At 37.1% G+C, this 22,485-nt stretch overlaps 1 protein-coding gene across 7 annotated transcripts in view; it reads right to left on the reverse strand.

The window, feature by feature from the left end:
* TANC2 (tetratricopeptide repeat, ankyrin repeat and coiled-coil containing 2) overlaps positions 1-22,485 on the reverse strand; it is a 248,763-nt gene that overhangs the window by 61,978 nt on the left and 164,300 nt on the right. For all 7 annotated transcript variants that reach the window (XM_084861644.1, XM_084861642.1, XM_084861641.1 and 4 more), the window contains 3 exons: positions 13,736-14,017; positions 9,195-9,328; positions 4,641-4,872 (listed from right to left, as the gene is read on the reverse strand). In XM_084861644.1, the coding sequence (XP_084717770.1) occupies positions 4,641-4,872; positions 9,195-9,328; positions 13,736-14,017 (648 nt within the window). The remainder of the gene's footprint in view (positions 1-4,640; positions 4,873-9,194; positions 9,329-13,735; positions 14,018-22,485) is intronic.

Here is a 22,485-nt window from a genome sequence, read left to right on the forward strand (position 1 = left end):
CATGGTTAATAAAACTTTATATTTCCTCCCTAACGTACAAGCTTTATATAAAGGAATTTAATTTCAATATCCTAAGTACTAGAAGTCAGTTTTCAAATTATGAAAAGGTTTTACTATTACTTCCATCTGGTGACATTTTAGGAAGAGAAATGAACTAGGATCCTAGCTCTTACTATTAACAATGAACATTAATAAAACAGCATTCTATATGATGTAGTCTGAGAAAGCATATTATTCCTTTGGGGAGTCCAAAGCATTAAGGAAGAGAGGAGGTGCTTGGCACTAATTGGGAGTTACCTGCACCACTGGGGGCTCTTATGTTCTTGGCTTTGAGGACGTTGGCTCTCTTAAGTGTAATTGTGCCTTTAATTTCCATAGAGGGATTTTCTAGTTGCATTCTGCTGGGCAGATATAATAGACCTATCCCTTGTTACTGAACACCATCACCTGACCCCACCCAGTGGTGCACTGGAGCCATCCTGACTGGTTCTGTAATACACTGCAAGTAAACTGTAATATTTTCAAGAGCTGGCACCTTAAAATAGGCAAGGTAGGAATATTTATTTACACAATGGAAACTGGCCATTGTTACAAGCCCTCCTCGTGCAGCTGGTTGTTAAAAATTTACCAGCAACACCACTGTCTCCACTGCTTCAATTACACTTCCTTTAACTTCACCAGGCTCCTTCATAAGAAAGCCATGATTTTTAAGTGGAAAAAAAGGTCTGATGATAATATACTCGAGATTTTCTTTGGGAAAAACATTTCAAACACATTCTCAAGCATAAGATCAAGAACTTGCTTTAAATTATGATGTAGATGTTTTAATGAACAAAACAATTCAATGTCTAATAAAATTAAATTTTTATTTGCATAAATCACTAGTAGATATCATTCATTCCATGAGGAAAGTAAATAATACATCATTTCTTAAAAAAAGAATAATTATATTATTCTAAAGCTTGACTTTTTTTGAGATCCTTTTCTTTTGAAGGAGTTACTTAGAATTCACCTATTAAGTCAGTTGCTATTAGGTGTCAAAATATTGCCCCTGTTAATAAATAAGAATGGCATGTTTAATGCAAAAGAATGAAACTGGATCACCAACTTACACCATACACAAACATAGACTCAAAATGGATACAGGACTTAAACATAAGATGGGAAACCATAAAAATACTAGAAGCATCCACAGGCAGCAAAATCTCAGACATATGCCAAAAGAACTTCTTCACTGATACTTCCCCGAGGGCAATGGAAGCTAAAGAGAAAATAAACAAATGGAACTACATCAAAATAAAAAGCATTTTTACAGCAAAGGAAACCATCAACAAAACAACAAGAAAGCCCTCTGTATGGGAGAACATAGCAAATCAAAACAACAATGCGGTACCATCTCACACCTGTCAGAATGGCCAACATCAACAAATCAACAAACGACAAGTGTTGGCGAGGTTGCGGAGAAAAAGGAACCCTCGTGCACTGCTGGTGGGAATGTAGACTGGTGCAACCACTGTGGAGAACAGTATGAAGCTTCCTCAAAAAACTGAAAATGGAACTCCCATTTGACCCAGTAATCCCACTCCTAGGAATATATCCCAAGAAGCTAGAAACACCAATCAGAAAGGATATATGCACCCCTATGTTCATAGCAGCACTATCTACAATAGCTAGGATTTGGAAACAGCCTAGGTGCCCATCAGCAGATGATTGGATCCAAAAATTATGGTACATTTACACAATGGAATACTATGCTGCCATAAAAAAGAAAAAAATTCTCATTGTTTGCAGCAACCTGGATGGAATTGGAGAACATAATGCTGAGTGAAACAAGCCAATCAATGAAAGAGAGACACCACATGACCTCACTTATTTATGGATGATAAAGAATATTATAAACTGAAGAACCAAAAGGTAGATACAGAGACAGTAAAGCAACAAGCAGACTGTCAAATTACAGCGGGGAGGTTGGGGAGATCTGGGGGTGATAAGAGATCAACTGAAGGACTTGTATACATGCATATAAGTACAACCAATGGACACAAAACTCTGGGGAGGGAGGGTATGAACGGGAGGGTGGGCAAGGGTATATGTACAAAAATAATAAATTAATAAAAAAATATATGAAAAAAAATATATAAAAAAAGCGAGAAAAAAAAGAATGGCATGTTTATCTAAAAATATATATTTTTAAGATTCAGATAAACAAAGCAAAGAATTTTCAAATGATACTAATATTGCAAAACATTGAGAACTATTCCTAAATATCCTTTTTCTTTGCTAAATGATGAAGTTTTCAATTATCAACTTAAAAGGTAAGACTGAGGATCTTTAGACTGTGTCTTTCAAATGCAACCAGCTTTATAAGAATGTTCCTACATGTTCATTTTCAAAGCTTTGTAGGTTATTAAAAACATACTCTAACTCAGTAGCTTTTAAAAGATTTTACAAATGAAAATTTTAAAAATTGCGACTTATATATTTAAATGTAAGAACATTTAAAGTACAACTACTATCCACTATCACCATTATTTCACAGAATAAAACAATATTTTAACATTATAGAAATAGGAGAGACATAATCTATCTAAACTTTACATATATGCACATGCAAACCTACATCTATATTTATAGGTGTTTCTTTTCTTTTTAAAAAATTTATTTTTATTTATTTTAGAGAGGATGGGAAAGGGAGAGAGATAAAAATATCAATGATAACCCCTGTTTGGCTCAGTGGATAGAGCGTCAGCCTGTGGACTGAAGGGTCCCAGGATCGATTTTGGTCAAGGGCACATGCCCAGGTTGCAGGGTCAATCTCCAGTGGGGAATGTGCAGGAGGGAGCCAATCAGTGATACTCTCTCATCATTGATGTTTCTTTCTCTCTCTCTCTCTCTCTCTCTCTCTCTCTCTCTCTCTCTCTCTCTCTCTCTCTCTCTCTCTCGCCCCCCCTTCCACTCTGAAATCAATACAAATATTAAAAAAAATATCAATGATAAGAGAGAATCATTGATCAGCTGCCTCCTGCATGTTCCCTAATGGGGGTTTAGCCCCAACCCAGCATGTGCCCTGACTGGTAATTGAACTGGGACCTCCTGCTTTTAGGTTGATGTTCAACCACTGAGCCACCTCCAGAGAGACTTTTTTTTTTTTTTTTTAATGGAATCTATGGGGGTGACATTAGTCCACAAAACCATACAGGTTTCAAGTAGGCTGTTTCTAATTTCTTATTTTGCCATGGACTAATGAAAACCTCAAATGGACTGGTTCATAGGAATCACTGTTCTAGCCTGACAAGTCTTTGGAAAGGTTTTCTAAAGCCGTTAATACATGTTTTTAAACCCTTGTAAATAATATATATTCACCAGGGATTCCTCCCTGCCCTCACATGTATACTTAACAAAAACTTTCTTCCTTATTAGTCTCATTGTAAGACTCTACTTAGGTACCTGAGAGAAATAAGAATTATAGAAACAGAATGAGATGAGATGGTAGCAAGTACCAAAGTTAGAACTGAATCCCAGTGAATGATATTTCATTATTGGTATAATGTACAAAAATTAATCAAAAATGAAAAGGCAGCTCATATTAGACAACATTTTTGTTTCAGACAATCTGCATATTACATGTGAATTACCTTCCTTTTAGTTGTCATAACATAATTAGTATGACCTTTCACTTCATACTGATGGCTGAGAAACTTCAATGTACAAAAATAATTAAATATATTTGTGGAGAAATTTAAAGATTTAAATAAGCCTAGTGTATGGTAAAGCTAATAGGTATAGAGATATTCACAGATATCATCAGAGTGGAAAAGAGAAATTTTAATAGTTCAGTAAACAGCACAAAGACTGAAAAAGCTGAAGATGATAGCCAGAAGAATGGAAATTATAATCACTTGGTTCTTTCCTATGAGCAGCTCCATAACCCTCAAGAAAGGTAAATAATTCTCTCAGGAATAAACAGGATTGCTCAGGAATCTCATGCTTTCTCAAATCTTTTTCTTTGGCTTCCAGAATTGATACAACATTGTTAAGGGGATAGGGCGAGATGGGTAAATGAGGAGACGTTGCACTTAGGCCATAGTCAACACTAGAGATGCTGAGGAAGAGGAGGAAAGGCAGAGGCATGAGAGGGAGGATTCCATTTCACCCCTTCCCCCACTTAAAAAAAAATCTTTATATCTTTTAGTGGTCAATTAAGCTATTTTTAGTATATATAGTGAGTTGTGCAACCATGGATGCCATTTTCATTTACCTGAACTGTAGAGTAACAAAAAGCATCAAGCATCAAGATTGGTTTCTAATGGTAGAAACTCCACAACACCAAGTTGGAGCCGTGATTTTACTAATTTATTTGAACTCACAGAAAGGACTGGAAGTCCTATTATCTTTACCACAAGAAAGATGCATTATATTTGGAAATGATAATGAGAATATTTATAAAGAAGGGAGTGGCACTTCCTATAGGAATTTTTATTTTTCAAGTAAAATCTTTTATCTGTATTCTGTGGGATATCAGCTATGGAACATTTATTTTTGGCAATGTGATAAAAAAAAAAATCATTTCTGTAATAGGCTGCAGGTAAATTCGGGCTCCAAAGCCTCCACCTTTCATCTTCTTTGCATCTCATCTGTACCTTTGTGGAGATTCTCTAGAGGCTCCAGGACACCCCTCCGGAAAGAGGCCATCGGATCTTGAACACAGGACCGAAGGCTCAGCATGCTCTGTAGGTGAGGCTCCCGAAGAAGCTGCTCCCGATAGGCCGCCAGCTGAGGGGAGCGGCAGAGCAGGGCAGCAACATTGTGGACAAATTCTGGCACCAGGCAGGTGTAGGCATTATCTGCTTGGCAATAATGATAGGCAACTACCTACAAAAGAAAGAAGAGAATGCAGACACATTTACCAGTAGCAAGAGCAACAGCCACAATTATTATCTTCTCTAACATGTTTTTTTGTTTCTCTATCCCTCAAAATTTTCAAGTAAAATTAAAGCTGCTAACTCAGCCTGGCCAGCATAACCCAGTGGTTGAGCATCGACCTATGAACATGGTCAATCCTCAGTGTGGGGCATGCAGGAGGCAGCTGATCAGTGATTCTCTTTCATCATTGATGTTTTTATCTTTATCTCCCTCTACCTCCTTCTTTGAAATCAATAAAAATATATTAAAAAAGAAAAAGCAGCCCTAACCGGTTTGGCTCAGTGGATAGAGCATTGGCCTGTGGACTGAGGGGTTCCAGGTTCGATTCTGGTCAGAGGTGTGCAGTTTGGTTGTGGGCACATCCCCATGGGGGGTGTGCAGGAGGCAGCTGATCAGTTTCTCTCTCATTGATGTTTCTGGCTCTCTATCCCCCTCCCTTCTTCTCTGTAAAAAAATCAAAATATATTTAAAAAAAATCTACTAACTCAGAAATTGCCTGATTTATCTAAGACCAGAAATTTGATAACATACTTTTACTGTATACATATATCATAATATCACTTAATATTTATAAATACAAACGAGTTTTCCCTCTGGATTATAAGAAATAGGAAGCAAGCCTGAGAATAAATATTTACATTAATCTAATATTTATTCAGCATAGAGCAGTATTGGAGTCTGATTTTATAACAAAGTATTAGGAATAAGATACTCAGAGAAAAACCATATGTCAGTCTCACCAAACACACTTGTTCATGCCATCACATTTTAAATTAGAGTTATGCTATAAAAAGCCTTATAAAAATAAAATAATTCCATTTTAAGAATTATCATTACATATTTTCTGAACACCTGTAGACAAGAAAATCAAAATTAGATAACTGGCCTGGCCGATGCTCAGTGGTTGAATGTCAGCCCATGAACCGGGTTTGATTCTAGGTGGAGGCACATGCCCAGGTTGTGGGCTCAATCCCCAGTAAAGAGGGTGCAGGAGGCAGCCAATTGATGGTTCTTTCTCATGAATGTTTCCAACTCTATATCCCCCTCCCTTCCTCTCTAAATATATATATATATATATATATATATATATATATATATATATATATATATGAAAAAGAAAACAGGAAGAAGGAAAGGAGTGAGATTTTTTTTTGTTAGATACAGGTCTTAAATTCAAAGAACTTAGAAAATGTACGAATCTTTATGGAAGGACCTGGAAAGTATTATGCTAAGTGAAATAAGCCAGTCAGAGAAAGACAAGTATTGCATGATCTCACTCATATGTGGACTCTAAAGAACAAAATAGATTCAGAGACAAAAAAGTATGGAACAGACTGTCAAATCTTAGAGAGAAGGCAGGGGAGGTGGGGAGGAGGAAAAGGGGGGAAAAAGAGATCATCCAAAGAACTTGCATGCATCTCTATTTATATAAGCCCAGTGATTGAACAGTGGAATGACCAGAATGACCAGTTGCTATGACGTGCACTGACCACCAGGGTACAGACGCTCAATGCAGGAGCTGCCCCCTAGTGGTCAGTGTGCTTCCACAGTGGGAGTACTGCTCAGCTGACCACGATGAGCAGTGCTGCCACAGCAGGCTGATCCCTGCAGGCCATGCCCCCCACCAGTGCATAATTCCATGCACCAGGCCTCTAGTATAAGCATAACCCATGAACACAGACAATAGGGTAGTGAAGGCTGGGGAAGGGTGGGCTAGAAAGAGTCAATGGAGGAAAAAAGGGGACATATGTAATACTTTCAACAGTAAAGATTAAAAAAATAAAATAAAATGTATGAGTCTTAATGTCACCCAGGGTGTGGGTTAGCTGGCTGGAACTTGGGAGTTTTAAGTTCAGAATTTCTATTTGAATTTGCAGAGCTTACTCTTTGCTTCAAGGACAAGTGCAGAGGGTGGTTTTAATCTACCCTGTTTCCCCGAAAATAAAATAGTGTCTTATATTAATTTTTGCTCCCAAAGATGCGCTAGATCTTATTTTCAGGGAATGTCTTATTTTTCCATGCGCTAGGTCTTATTTTCGGGGAAACACGGTAGACCATTCTGTTGGTTCTGTAGTACGCACAAAGTGATAAGATTGTGTAGATAACATGAAATTGGCAGTAGAGATTCAGCTTAAATATATGGAAGCAACCTGGCATGGTGTTCAGCACACAATATGCATAGTTGTCTCCATCATCACTGCCTTCCTCCTTTTCTTCCTCTCCATCATCATTATGGTCATCATCAAGGTTCTATATAGTCTCTTTTTCAGCACTGGTTTTGTGCCTACAGGCATTTGAAATTTGCCCCAAGAGCACTCATAAATGTACTATTGGGATTCCAGAATTACCCATTAAAGTGTTCTGCTTTGAACGGATTCTTAATCTGTAGGTATGGTCATCCCAATTCCTTAACAAATGCTGGAAGTGTCACTTTAATACCTGAAATCCCTCTCATTAAACATACAAAGATTGAATAATACAGAGAATATTACTAGATGTATAAAGCTGAAGACAGGAATTGCTTGTGAATGAAGCAATGATATGGAATTGAAAATGAGAAATTGTACTAAAAAACTTAACTCTTTTCGTCAGGTAGACTGCTCATTGCTGAAGTAAGGAACCCAAAGAGAAAACTAGGCAGTAATTAATTTGTCCCCTCAATGAACAGTGAATGTTAGTGATTATGTCCACATGGATACAAATCTCCACTTTATAAAAAGCAAACATCAAACTTCCGAATCAATATGAACTTCCACCATATTTTATTTCAATTGATTTCATAGCTCAAAAAGCAAAACACAGCCGAGCAAATCAGCTGTTAACTTACCCTTTACTTAAAGTAATGAGATAAGTTTGAAGTTAAAAATTCTGAAATTTAGGAAGAGGGTTTTTTTTCTTCTTTTTTTTTCTCTTTCTGTTTTTATTAAAAACCATTTGTACTCTTGGCTGAATGAGGTTTTATCTAACAAAGGTTAAATAACATGGCTAATGGTGCCCCTTCTACAGGTACTTCTCTTTTAATTTAAAAAATTTCTTTGGTATTTCAAATATAAAATCTCGATTCCTTTGCAGAATTCAGGAAGATCATTCAACATCTTCATAAAATCTGCACTGTGGTCTAAAATAGGTTTATTAGACATTTCAAAATAGATATGTACATACAATCTGTCAAAAGACATTTGATACTTCCTGCAAATTATCTATTGACATTATCTACAACTTTCCTTACATATACAAATAGGAAACAAATCTGGGAATGTAGTTTTTTCCTTCAGTCTGCCATTGTATCAGTGTTCAGTGATGGATGTTTGATCACTCCCTACAGCTTTGAGGATGTCATCAGGGCCACCCATACTCAGTCACTATTATTTCAACTTCCTGGAAACGCTTCAGAATGAGTCCACACTCAATAAATCAGGCAGGTGAAACCTTTCTCCTTGGTGAATTCTTGTTTCTTACAATTACTTGTTGAAATTTCATTTTCAGTTATGTCTTTTGTATATTATCAATTTTTCCTTCTAAAGTTTTTATGTTAAATCCCTAAACTTGTAGAGTTGGTATACAGTACTATATTAGTTATTAAAACAATTCTATCCAAAATATATAGGATCTGACCAAATTGTATTAACTTTTTAAAGACAGTAAGTGAATTTTAAATTACTTCTGTGAGGGAAGAAAGGAAAAGGGAGGTTTGTAGATCATATAGACAAAAGAAAAGACTGGAAGTCAGTATAGCCTTGGGTATAAAAAGCTTTTGACTTAATACTGTACATAAGAAATGATAAAACTAAGCAGAATCCTCATTAAAGGCCCTAATAAAATGACCGACAGCAAATTTTTCAGGCTTGTTTAAAAGTCAAAGGCCTTCACTCTCCGAAGAGCATTTCCTACTTCAAATGAATAATCTTTGATAAGATTAAGCTAATCTCAAATAAAGAAAAGGTACCTTTGAATCTCTGAAATTTGGACATAAAAATTTACGTAATTTACACAATGACTGGCATTTGTATCAGTCAAATTCTGAAGTTGATCATGTAACTTCTTTTTGAGTTTCAACTTCCTTAACTACCCATTTCCTTTCCAACTCTAAAGTTCTGATTCTGTAATAATAAAGTATTTTTCTAGGAACAGCAAAGAAAAATACACTTTTCTCCATGTTCTCATGGTATACCTGTATATATTTCTGTTCACTTTGCCTAGGGTTTCCTGCCTTTGCCCCCTTGACGTAAAAAGGGAACTAGCATGCCCACAAACTGGGAATCCCATTGTACCTGTGAGGCTAGTCTCCGCATAGCCTCCTCCTGCCGCCGGCGCATTTCTGGAGTTCCTGGGCAGCTTCCACTGGTAATGGAAGAGTGGGCTGAAGGTGGTTGTGTGAGTGGCAGCTCTCTGTTGGCATCCACATCTGGATTAAAAAGATGAGATATTTGCATCAATCATAAAACTCTGAACTAAAGAAAGAATGGTTAAATTTCATTTGTGTATGATCTAGCAATTCTATTCCTAGGTTATGTACCCAAGAGAAATAAAAACAGAGGTCCATGCAAAAACTTATACACAAATACTCATAACAGCTAAAAAGTGAAAACAACTTAAATGTCCACCAACTGACGAATGGTTAAAATGTGGTATAACCGTACAATGAACTATTACTTGACAATAAAAATAAATGAGATACTGATGTATGCTACAATATGGATAACCTTTGAAAATATTACATTCAGAGAAGAAGCCAGTTACAAAAGATTATATACTGTATAATTCTATTTAATGAAATGTCCAGAAAACAGAATCTATCGGGACAAAGAATAAATTAGTGGTTACCAGGGGGTGAAGGTAGGGAGTTAAGGGGAGATTAGAGATTGACTACTAAAGGGCATAGGATTTCTTTCGGGTGGTGGTGGGTGGGGGTGGGGGATGAAAATGTTCTAATATTAGATTATGATGACTGTTGTACAACTCTGTAACTATGACAAAAAACACTGAATTGAACAATTTAAATGGGTGAATTGTATGGTGTGTGAATTATAACAATATAGCTGTTTTTTTCAAACAATTCAATCTGTCCATGTAATTTAGAAAATGTCTTACCTACACTAAAAAGTACAAAATATATTTATGAATGCAGATCATACTTTTATTAAAAATGGGTACCAAAGTAATTGACAATAAAAACAAATGAGATACTCATCTATGCTACAATATGGATAACCCTTGAAAATATCACACTTACTCAGAGAAGCTAGTTACAAAAGACCATATGTTGTATAATTCTATTTATATGAAATGCCCAGAATGAGAAGGTGTTAATTGATGGTCAAAAGGTAAAGGAGGAGGAATTAGGGAAGACAGTCCTCATTCAAACTAACCGAGCTATTTTCCCTTCAACTGGTAGAGTAAATTTTCTGGTCACTGGACAAAGTTCTGAGCAATTGGAGGAGGGTAGCTGTGGGAAATGACAGTGGAAAAAATGCTTGAAGAAAAGTGTCAGCTGAGGTAAAGTTCAGTGACTGTCACTGTATCATTTCTGCTGTTTATTCCCTCTCCTCACCACTCCCATTCTCCTGGTATTTGATTTTGTGGGTAGTTACTGTTTGAATACCTTCTGTCTTCTAGTTATTTCCTTTTAAAGATGCCTCATTTTTTGTCTGCATGTCTTTCTTTTCTGCTGGCATTCAGAGAACAGTAGAAATAATAGTTAACATGAAGCCAGTGTGCACAGCGAACTGGCAAAACAGACTTCTGAAATCAGCAGAGTAGGGAGGGTAGTGGTTACTTACTGAACAGCTGTTTGGGGGACTTGGCAGCTGTTGGCAAATGTCAAATCCAAATAATAACTAACACTGTGACTTTCAATGATAGGAAAATATAGACTTGTATTAGAGCTTCCCTAACTACTGTATCGAGGATACTTGCAGTTAATACAATAATGCCTGAATTACACAACAAGTCTATTTTCACAAAACGTTTTGCTCTTTGTGTGTGTGTGTGTTGGAGGGGTGGGTTGATGATTGGGGGGAAGGTTAATGGGGGAGTCAAGTTTGGGAAGGGGTGTAGGTGGAAAGCAGGATGACAGGCTAGTGCTTGCCTTGACAGCTTTTCTGTACCTACCCAGGGAAATGACAAGGAGGGGGCGGGCTGGGGGCTGAGTGTCTGTGGGGGAAGGCTGAGCCAGGCTATGCAGTACTGCAGACTAAACTGCTCAGGTCTTCTACAGTGCTGCTCAGTGCAGAGGAGGCAGGGCCAGAAGAAGAATGACAGATGATGCAGAGATGGGAGGTGGGACGTGGGGGCTCCAATATTTTCTTGTTCTCATTATTACAACTACATCACTGGTATCACTTACTGAGGGTTTGGGATTTCAAATAAACTTATCTAAACTTAATGTAAATTAAACTCTGTAAAAAACTAAGCCAACTCTCTATATAGACATCATTCTTATTCTGCTACTGCCAGCAAGATTTCAGTGCCAGCTCATACAGTAACAGATTAATTCTGAAAAGACAAACAAAACAAGAGTGCATTTTATCAGTTACCTATTCTTGACTCTTCTTAAGGACTAGTGGTTCGGTTAAGATGGTAGAGGCAAAATGTAGCTTGGACATCACATATTATAACAAAAATTATTTTTTCAAGGTAATTGCTTATTCTAGATAATTCTGATAAACACACAACCACATATTTTATACTCCTTGACACCTTTCCAAGGTTTAAAAGTTAACTATCAGGCCAAAGCTATAGTTTCAACATATGGACATTTATCTCATGAATGGGAGGGTCATTATTTTTAGAGTTTCTCTGGAGATAAAGGCAATGGATGTTGAGAATAACTTAATGAACCACCTTGAAAGAATCTCTACTTTTGGGAGCACAGTGGCTGTTTTTTATTAACTCTTGCTCTCCAGACATGGGGGGTACGAGGACTCCCAGATACCTTTGCTTTCTGAGAAAGCAGCTCTTCTTGCCTTTGGCATTTATTCTGTCATGCATGATTCTACCATTCTGTTATCTGAAACAGTGATAGAGGAGTCAGAGAGACTATTAGCTATCTGCTTTTCTGCCTGACACCCTCAAATAGTTGACCTTTTGGCTTACTCAGATAAGGGATAGGTTGGTGTGATACTTTCGCACACAAAGGAAAATACTGGGATAGATGTGAAAAATTACTTTTAACCATGAATATATTGTTAGAATAAGAGAATTTTAGGAAAGGAACAAATCTTAAAGATCTAGTCCCACTTTCTTATTTACAAATGAGAAAACTGAGGTTTAATGAATTAAAGTAAAATTATCAAGGTTACAAAGTATAGACAATTTGAATGTTGGGGATCTAACTCTGGGCTCTTGATTCCCACATGACCTATGCCAATCAACCTTAGAAAGTTTCATGTAGAAATTAAGCATGACATTATTCTTTAAAAAATATTCTTTCATACAAATTCTTATCATACCCTGATAAACAGACTCTTGATTCAGTTTTCTTTCTGGTCACTAGCTGTTCTTCTACATGTTAGATATCCATAAGTTTATCTATGTCAATCTGCCTTCTTAATGACATAAGAGTGCCAATTAATTTCAACAGGAAGCCAAGATGTTTGGAGGGCATTCAGTGAATTCCAGTTGAGTTTCAGCACTGTGCTAGACTCTGTAAGGACTATAATCTCAGACAAGCCATTTCTAATGACTGCTGTTCTGAAAATTTGTGGTGAACTAGATGAAGCTACACTAGTAGACCAATAGTTCTTTCCATTTTTTTCTCTCTTATAACTAACAGAAACCAGGTAAACTATACGTACAATGTGTATAGGAAGAACATTTCCTTTTATCTCCTTTACTGAAGTGAGTGAATTCTACCAAAACGGAGAGCAAAATGGGTAAGAGAATGGCCTCTGAAACCAGACTGCTTAGTATTAAATTCCAATTTCACATTTTACTGGCTAGGAAACCTGGGAGGTTTGCTAAACTTCTCTGAGCCTCAAATTATTTATCTATGAAATGAAGACAACAGGTCCAACCTCATTGAGTTGACAGGATTGTATGAATTAAGACTTACTAAGCTGTCAGACAGTACCTGGCATTAGAGGCCATATGAGTATTCTAAAAATAAGTAAACAAGATCCTGGAGGTGATCATCCCAAGCTGTGCTCTGCCTGGGATGAAAGAAGTATGGACATATATGAGATCTCAGCATCTCACAAGGAAGCAGGAGAAACCCTTCAAGGGCACAATGACGTTCAAGCCCAGGCAGTGCAATACTGACATCACTGGCAAGGAAATGAAGGCATGAACAGATTGTGCTGGCATGTAACAAGGAGACCTGGGCACAGGCTGAGCAAACCTGACAGTGATGAATGCAAATGGCTCTTATAGGCAATTGCTGTAGTTATTCTCCAAAGGACAGACTAGCCAGATAGCCAGTAGGGAAGAGTCATACATTTTTCTGAAAGTTTTTCACACTGAGGTGACTGTTGGATATGTGGGTTGACTGTTGGATATGTGGGTTAAATGTAAGCAGAGTATTATATTCTTTCCCTCAACTCTGAATTAATGGTCCTTACATACAAGTCAGTATTTGCAGATATATAATAACAAAAGCATAATATGATAATTAGACTGGATGTCCTTCTGGACGAAGCCAGGGCTGTGAGGGAAGCCCAGGTTCCAGTGCCAGAGGAAGGAAGGCCTACTTGTGCACAAAATTTCGTCCATTGGGCCTCTAGTCAGAAAATAAAAGGACATGAGACAATATAAATATGCTAGAAAAAAATTTCAGAGCAATGAAGCAGGGAGTTCTTTAAAAAGGAATACTTACGTTTGGGGGAGGCATGTGGACTGTCTGAGGCGATCTGTCTCATCCGTGTTCCATGGCAGCTGAGTGCCACAAGTCTGGAGATGATGGCAGTTTTGCCGAACCCAATGTTTCCCACAATCACTACTCCTTGGTTCACGCTGGCATTTGAACTTTGAAGTTGAGCATCTATTTCATGGAAAACCCAGTCCCGGCCAACAAACACTGACTCTGTAGTGATGCTGGGCACTTCAAAGAGCAGAGGCTTCAGGGAGATATCTGGAGGTCTATAAGGTGCAAAGCGAACTAGAAGGAACCATAAGAAAATAGAATGTAGGCCAAACCATCAGCATTGAGAGAAATAAAGAAAAAAAGCTTCAACTTAGAGTTACAGTATGATGGTATTCTGGCTTTTTCAGAAAATAATAAAACTCTGATTTTGGTTCAATGCAGATAAGCAATGACAGGTGACTTAGAGCCATTTGATACTCCAGTTGGCAGAACATAAACACTGTCAAAACAGTAATGATTTATGGGACAGTCAGAAAGTTGGGGTAATATTAAAAGCTATTAAACAATGGGGATGGCCTGGGGACTAGCAATCAGGATAGTTGCACAAGTAGTAAAGAAGTAGGGTCCTGAAGGCCTCCTTCTATGCCTGGGGATAACCTTGTAATCGTTGGACTGTGAGGAGATGCAGAGTTGGAGTTCCTGGGGGAAGAGACAAGACTGTGGCGGGTCCTCACCAATCAGTAAGGTTGTTAAATATTTTAACATTTAACAACCAATATGGCCATACTAGTACATACCAGTCCTGTGGAAAGCAAGGTAAAATTTCTTTTAAAATACCAATGAAAATAGAAATTCCTTTAAGTTCATGATTATATATATACACACACACACACACACACACACACACACACACACATATATATATACACATATATATATATTATACATATATTAAAGGAAGCAAAACCTCTAAAAGCTGATGGTTTAAAAGGTTTTAAGCAGTCAAGGAAGTAGAAACCAAAGTTTCACCTAATGTCTTTGCACTTGTACTAATTGTATCCATGACAATTAAAAAGAAGATTTTTTCACTTATATACACCTGTCTTGGGAATGAATCTCTATTGCTTTTCTGCGCTTATGTAGTTGTGGGATATGCTAAGGGCCAAGTAGGAGTTGTACTTTCAACAGTTCTCTAAAAATGTGTAATAGATGTAACTTGGTTTTAGAGATCAGACTTCTAATTGTATTGATGATAAAAAGAAGTTCTGCCTCTTTTATCTGAGTTAAATGCCTTCCTCCCATAACTATTCTGAGAGTAGCTCTAATCTGTATCATTTTATCTGTTTGTATCGTTAACTTAGCAGTGCTTTAAAACATATTAGGTGCTCAATAAATACATCCTGAAAGAATCAATCAAAAATAAGGGATGACACTCTAAACCTATTTTATATTTTGGAAAATAAGGGCCAGCGGGAATGAGAACAGGAGAAAAGGAAATCATAAAGGAGGAAACGAGATCTATGTATACTGTTTTATTATTCTAGAACATACCTAAACCACTTATATATCATAAAATGAGATCTAGATATGGCAGCTTACTTAAGAAAAATATATAAGTATGCACATATGTACACTCTCATTATAACTGTCTGAAATCCATTAGAATGATAACTGAGCATTTTTAAAAGGATAACAATTACAAAAGTAGTGCAAATAATTAAAAATATAAAGCCAAACTCTAATAATAGAAGCAAATAGTTTCCTATATCAGTATAAATGTCCCCAAATTTCACTTAAAAAAAAAGGGCTGTGGAGATACAGCTAGATGGTCACTTATAATTTCCTAATTCACATCTCTTTGCCAAAACAAACCCTTTTAAAATCCATGACTATAATCATAGCTCAGTGAAAATTAGACTATAACTTCCTAAAAATATTCTTTTAAATTCTAGTGTCTTATAGCTAATAGATTCTATTTTACTTTTCTTATGCAATTTTTTATGAACTATAATTCACATACCATAAAATTCACCCTTTTAAAGTATACAATTTAGTGGTTTTTAGTATATTCCAGCCCCTAGCAATCAGAGATTTTCTCTCTTTACAGACTTGCTTATTCTGGACCTTACACACAAAAGTTATCAAATAATATGTGGCATTTTATGTCTGGCTTCCTTCACCTACCATAATGTTTTTGAGGTTCATTTTGTTATAGCATACATTGGTACTTCATTCATTTTTATTGCCAAATAATATTCTATTGCATGCCTATATCATATTATTTTTATCCATTTATCAGCTGAAGAACATCTGGGTTGTTTCCACTTTTTAACTATTATGAATCACCTGCTCTGAATACTCATGTACAAGTTTTTGTGTACATATGTTTTTAATTCTGTTGGGTATATATCAAGGAATGATATTGCTGGGTCATATGAAAACTCTATATTTAACTTTTTGAGAAACTGCCAAATAGTTGTATTTTATTTTTTTTTCTTTCTCTTCAATTTATTATTTATTTATTTATTTATTTATTTATTTATTTATTATTTTTTTAGACAGATCTTTGTTTTTAAAAAAAATAAATCTTTGTTGTTCAGATTATTACAATTGTTCCTCCTTTTCCCCCCCATAGCTCCCCTCCACCCAGTTCCCACCCCACCCTCTGCCCTAACACCCCTCCTCCCCAACTGTCCTCATCCATAGGTGTATGATTTTTGTCCACTCTCTTCCTGCACCCCCACACTCTTTTACCCTGGAGAATTGTCAGTCCACTTCCTTTCTATGCCCCTGATTCGATTATATTCACCAGTTTATTCTGTTCATCAGATTTTTTATTAACTTGATTTTTAGATTCATTTATTGATAAATATGTATTTGTTGTTCATAATTTTTATCTTTACCTTTTTCTTCTTCCTCTTCTTAAAGAATACCTTTCAGCATTTCATATAATACTAGTTTGGCGGTAATGAACTCCTTTAGCTTTTTCTTATCTGTGAAGCTCTTTATCTGACCTTCAATTCCGAATGATAGCTTTGCTGGGTAGAGTAATCTTGGTTATAGGTTCATGCTATTCATCACTTTGAATATTTCTTGCCACTCCCGTCTGGCCTGCATAGTTTCTGTTGAGAAATCAGCTGACAATCATATAAGTGCTCCCCTATAGGTAACTGTTTTTCTCTTGCTGCTTTTAATATTCTTTGTCTTTTACTCTTGGCATTTTAATTATGATGTGTCTTGATGTGGTCCTTTTTGGATTCCATTTGTTTGGGGTTCTGTGTGCTTCCTGGACTTAGAAGTCTATTTCTTTCACTAGGTGGGGAAAGATTTCTGTCATTATTTCTTCAAATAGGTTTTCAGTATCTTGCTCTCTCTCTCCTTTTGGCACCCCCATAATTCTGATGTTGGTACGCTTGAAATTGTCTCAAAGGCTCCTTACATTACCTTCAAATTTTTGGATTCTTTTCTCTTTTTGTTTTTCTGGTTGGGTGTTTTTTGCTTCTTTGTATTTTAAATCTTTGACTGGATTCTTGTGATCCTCTAGTCTGATGTTGGATCTCTATATATTATTTTTTATTTCATTCAGTGTATGCTTAATTTCCAGTTGGTCCTTTTTCATATCCTTGAAGTGTCTCACTAAATTTATCACCCTTTTCTAGAAATTCTTAAAAAACCTTATAACTGTTATTTTGAACTCTATATCCAGTAGATTGCTTTCCTCCATTTCTTTCATTTGTGACCTGTTTTTTTGTCTTTGCATTTTGGCTGCTTCCCTGAGTTGATAGAGTAGCTGGCTTTGCGTGCTAGGTGTCCTATAGGGCCATAGCTAAGCCTCCCCAGTTACCTGAGGTGGACACTTTTGGTGCACCCCTTTGTGGGCTGTGTGCACAGTCTTCTTGTAGTTAAGCCTTGATTGTTGTTGGTATCACTGGGAGAAATTGACCTCCAGGCCATTTGGCTGTGAGGATCAGCTGTGTCTATGATGGGAGAACTTCTGTGCTGGAGACACCCTTATGAGGCAAGACTTGCTTCAGTGGGACTTTGGTGCTCATTGAGTCTTCCCCCTGAGTGTGTCACTTATGGATCTGAGGAGTTGTAATTTGGATGGTCCTACTCTGACCCCTGGGTACAAAGGCTCTTGGTTCCCCAAGGAGGTGCTAATTTAGCCTCTGCCTGAGGCCACTCAGCAGGAGCTACAGAGAGATCTGCAGATTCTTCTTTTTTGTTTGGGTTTTGGAGGTGCCCAGAGGAGGCCAAGCTGTGAAGTAATGCAAGCTGCTATGGGGCCTTGGGCCTTCTTTTGGATATTCTGGGTCTTACTGACTCAGCTGCAATTTATTAGGTAAGTTTAGATTTCAAAGGACCAGGTTATTCATATGCAAAAGCCTCTGTGCACAGCTTAGATGGGGTGGAGTCTCAGGGCTGAGCAAACAGCAATGGCTTCCCATCAGCCCTGCCCTAATAGGCTCCTGGGTCTCAGTGTCCTGCGGTAATCATTGCAAGCACCTCTGAGAGAAAGCTGCCCTCGAGTTCCGCCCACTGCCAGACAGTCCAGTTTCTCCCTGTATGAGTCTGGGTCCCCAGATTCTTGCCCGGAATTGGAGTTCAGAGCAGCAGCTCCTCTGAGCCTCAGTGTGCTTTTCTCTTCCCTTCTAGTTGTAAAATTTCTACTTAGCCAGCCTTCCTGTGGTTCTGGATGATGTCCTTTTTGTCTTTTAGTTGTAGTTTTGAAGTTGTTGTGCAAGGCAGCAATTCAGGTGTTTACTTATGCCATTATCTTGGTTTCTCCCCTGTATTTTATTTTTTTGCTATTTTTCACAGGATACATAGTCACTATAGAAAATTTAGTAATAGTAAACAAATAATGCCCTAGCTCAGCGGTTGCCAACTGGTGGTCTGTGAGGTCTGAAAGGTTGGCGACCACTGCCCTAGCTAGTTTGGCTCAATGGATAGAGTGTCAGCATGCAGACTGAAGGGTTCAGGGTTTGATTCTACTGCCCGGGTTGTTGGCTCAGTTCCCAGTAGGGGGTATGGAGGAGGCAGCCAATAAATAATTCTCTCTTATCACTGATGTTTCTCTCTCTCTCTGTCTCCCTTCCTCTCTGAAATCAATAAAAAGCAAAAACACAAAAACCACCAACAAAAAAATAACTGTGTTTTCTCTAGCCAGAAATATTATTCACATACTATATATTCTGAGTTTTATCTGTACCATATACACTTATTTTAGAAACAAAAAATGGGATCATATGATAGACACTGTTTCATAATTTGCCTTTATCACTTAGCAATTCCAGAGTTCTGAAAAAGTTGATTCTGTCAGACGTGCCAGCTTCATGGTTGCTTCAGTGGAGGGACTAAATATTGTAGTGCCTTACTTCACCATTTTCCATGATGTCACTCGATAGGGGCTGCTAAACCCTCATGGGGTTTCCTGTGTATCTGAGTGCCCTTGCTGGGCAGACACTTAGACAAACATGCTGAGCTCTGGCTGAACAGTCATAGAACTCCCGGGAATGAGGAAGAAAACAAAACACCAGTTGGCTTGAATTGTGTCTAATTATGCCTAGAGAGACCTAAGGTTACAGAGAACTTAGGGAACACAGAATTGGTTTCAGAATCATAATTCAAACCTAATTCTGACTCAGAAATTCAGGCTTTTCCCAGTTATATTATGTTGTAACTGCTCTATAGTATGTAAGTATTAAATCTTAAAGTGACATGAGTTCTCCAACTGATGACCAGAATTGATAGGTTTAGCTGACATGTTAGACTCTCTTCCTTATCCTTCCCTTCTCCTGTGCTTCCCTTTAGGAATTGCATTCTTCATCAGAGGTGACCTTTTCAAAGACAGAAGAACTACTCAGACACACTCAGTTGCTTTCTAAACTAACTTATCTGTTCATGTCTAAGATTACTTTATATTGTTCATCAAAAGGGACTTTCATGGCCCAGCCTGTAAAGCTCAGAGGTTGAGCATTGACCCACGCACCAAGAGGTCATCCGTTTGATTCCTTGCGGGCTCGATCCCCAGTAGAGGGTGTACAGGAAGCAGCCGATCAATGTTTCTGCATCAATGCCTCTCTCTCTCTCTCTCTCTCTCTCTCCCTCTCTCTCTCTCTCTCTCTCTCTCTCTCTCTCTCTCTCTCTCTCTCTCTCTCCCTCCCTCCCTCCCTCCCTCCCTCCCTCCCTCCCTCTCTGTCTAAAATCAATACAAACATATTATTTTTAAAAGGGACTTTCATTTATATGACCAATGTGATTTTATAATATTGAATAAGTATAGACTCAATTTAATTCTTAATTTTTCGGGAAAAATTCGATTAACTTGTTCTCATGTTAACATAATCACTCACCATATTTTATTTTACTGAGAAAGAGTTGACATTTAAAAGTTATTTTAAAAATTTTCTAAAAATGTAATCAATTCACAAAAACCTCAAGGGAAGAACAGACAAAATTAGCCCAGTACCATATGGTAAAACAACTGTAGATACCAAGAACAGCCTAGAAATGATTTTTGTACCTCTGAAACCGAGGCTTTTGTCAGATCAGTATATTAAAAGAAAGCCATACTTCTTATGTACCAAGAGTAAAGTTAGGACATATGAATAAGAAAGCATTTTGGTCTGTATTGTAGGACATGTAAGTAATAAATATTCTCTGTGGAGTTCATATTCCTAAATAAATGTTTCTTTGTTTGGGATATCAACTAGTTTTAAGAGATTTTCTAAGGCAGAAACCCCTGAAATAATCCATTGAGAAATTACCACAGCAACTATAGCTGAGCTAAGGGAAAAAGATCAACTGATCCATACCATTTAGTAACAGATGTGACTTACCCTTGGAATTTAAGAAGTGGCAGTCCCAGAGCAGACAGACCATCCCATCCTTCTCAAAACATGCCAATAAGGTATACTGCAATTTACTTTGAAATTTGTAAAAAATGGGTGGATAAAGAAAGGGATATATGGATAATTAAATGACAAAATAATATAGCAAAATGTTAATGATCTGATCAAGGTGGTGGGTATATGAGTATTTATTGTAAAATTCTTTCATTATTTTGTATATCCAAAAAATTTCCTAATAAAATGTTGAAGGAAAAAAAGAAAAACATTGCAATAGGGCACAATAATCAGACAAGCTTTGGATAGCTGTTTTTAAAAGGGATTTAATAACCACTCTAGACTCAGATCAGTGTATGCATCTCTTCAGTGCAAATTAGGCTCACAGCAGACAAATAAAATCTCTCTAGGAAAGTCTCTGTGAGACTTCAATAAGTATAATTACATATCTAGGCTTATAACGAAAACTGACCTTTATTTAACTAAGGCAAAGAGTAAACATTTAAAAAACAAACAAAAGTGCATTAAGGCTAACAGATCCACTAGCCCAAATGCAAATATAAACAGCTGCAGCAAGAGGAGAAGGGAAAGGGAAAGTGGGGGCAAAAGAACTCTAACTGGATTTAGACTAAAGCATATTTACTCATGGAAAACAACCATGAATCATCATAAAAGAAGTCAGTCACAGGACTGGCAGGAGAAAGGATAGTGTGTAACACAGCCAAGGTCTGGTGCAAACAGGAGCAGAATTGTATTTCCTCACATTCTCCCATAATGACTGTAAAGTCTAGCCTGGAAGTACCTCTGTTCCTCAGAACAAAAGATAACTTTTTAGGGTTCATGCCATGCATGCTATTCTCAACACAGAGGAGAGGAAAAACACTTCAGACAAAACCTGGTATCACATTAGCACCAAACATAAGTAAAAAGGCACGTTTTTCCCCCCTTAAGAAATACTTAAACCGAAGAATGGGCTTGCTTGTCTACTGAATTTCCAGAAAGCTCACTCTCCCATTACTTTAATCTCTTTAGGGTCTGTTGTTTATTCTCGGTGCTCTGGAATAGCACAATAGGCAGCTCTTCCTACCTCTAGAAATGAGTTTTTAAAGAATGTCCTAAAGGACAACCTAAAGATACTAGTCTGAGATATGCTCATTCCAGATAACTTCTATATGGTTTTTTTTTTTTTTTTTTTTTTAAAGATTAAATAAAGCAGAATCACTTTTTGGGTCAGCAGGGGAACATATAGTAAAGTGGGTAAAATTGTGGACTCAGAGCCAGATGCCTCAGGTTGCATCTTGTCTCTGTTACTCACTAGCTGTGTGACCTTAGGATAGCTACTCAGGTTCTCAATATCTCAGTTTTCCTCATTTAAAAATTAGGGATAATCATAATTCTGTGAGGATTAAATAAGTGAATGCATGTAATGGACCTAGGACAGTGTCTGGCTGTTAACTGCTATCACTATTCATATTATCAAGCCAAAATAGATATCTAGTGCAATCATAATCACCCCCCCTCCAAACACACACTTAAAATAAAAATATTGAGGCTTCTAACTTATCTTTCACTACCCAACATTTTAAAAGAGCCATGCTTGCTATCTTCACATACACAACAATAATCCATTCTAGCCTGGCCTCCTTCAATTTTATTCTTCAGAAATTCTTTTGGTTAAAGTCACTGAAGACTTTCTTACTGTTAATTCCAATAACTTATTTTCAGCCTTCATGCTTCATAATCACTCTTCAGTATTTAATAGTTTTAACTAAGCCCCATTTAAAAAAAAATACATTCCCTTCTTGGGCTTAAGATGACACTTTTTTTTTCTAGTTCTCCTAATGTATCTTTCAATGATTCCTCCTTTTCTGCACATCCCTAAAATATTGTCATTCCTAGGTTATTTCATGTAAA

Source organism: Pipistrellus hanaki, assembly GCF_964339955.1.
Source record: "Pipistrellus hanaki genome assembly, chromosome: 16".
NCBI classification, from domain to species: Eukaryota; Metazoa; Chordata; class Mammalia; order Chiroptera; family Vespertilionidae; genus Pipistrellus; species Pipistrellus hanaki.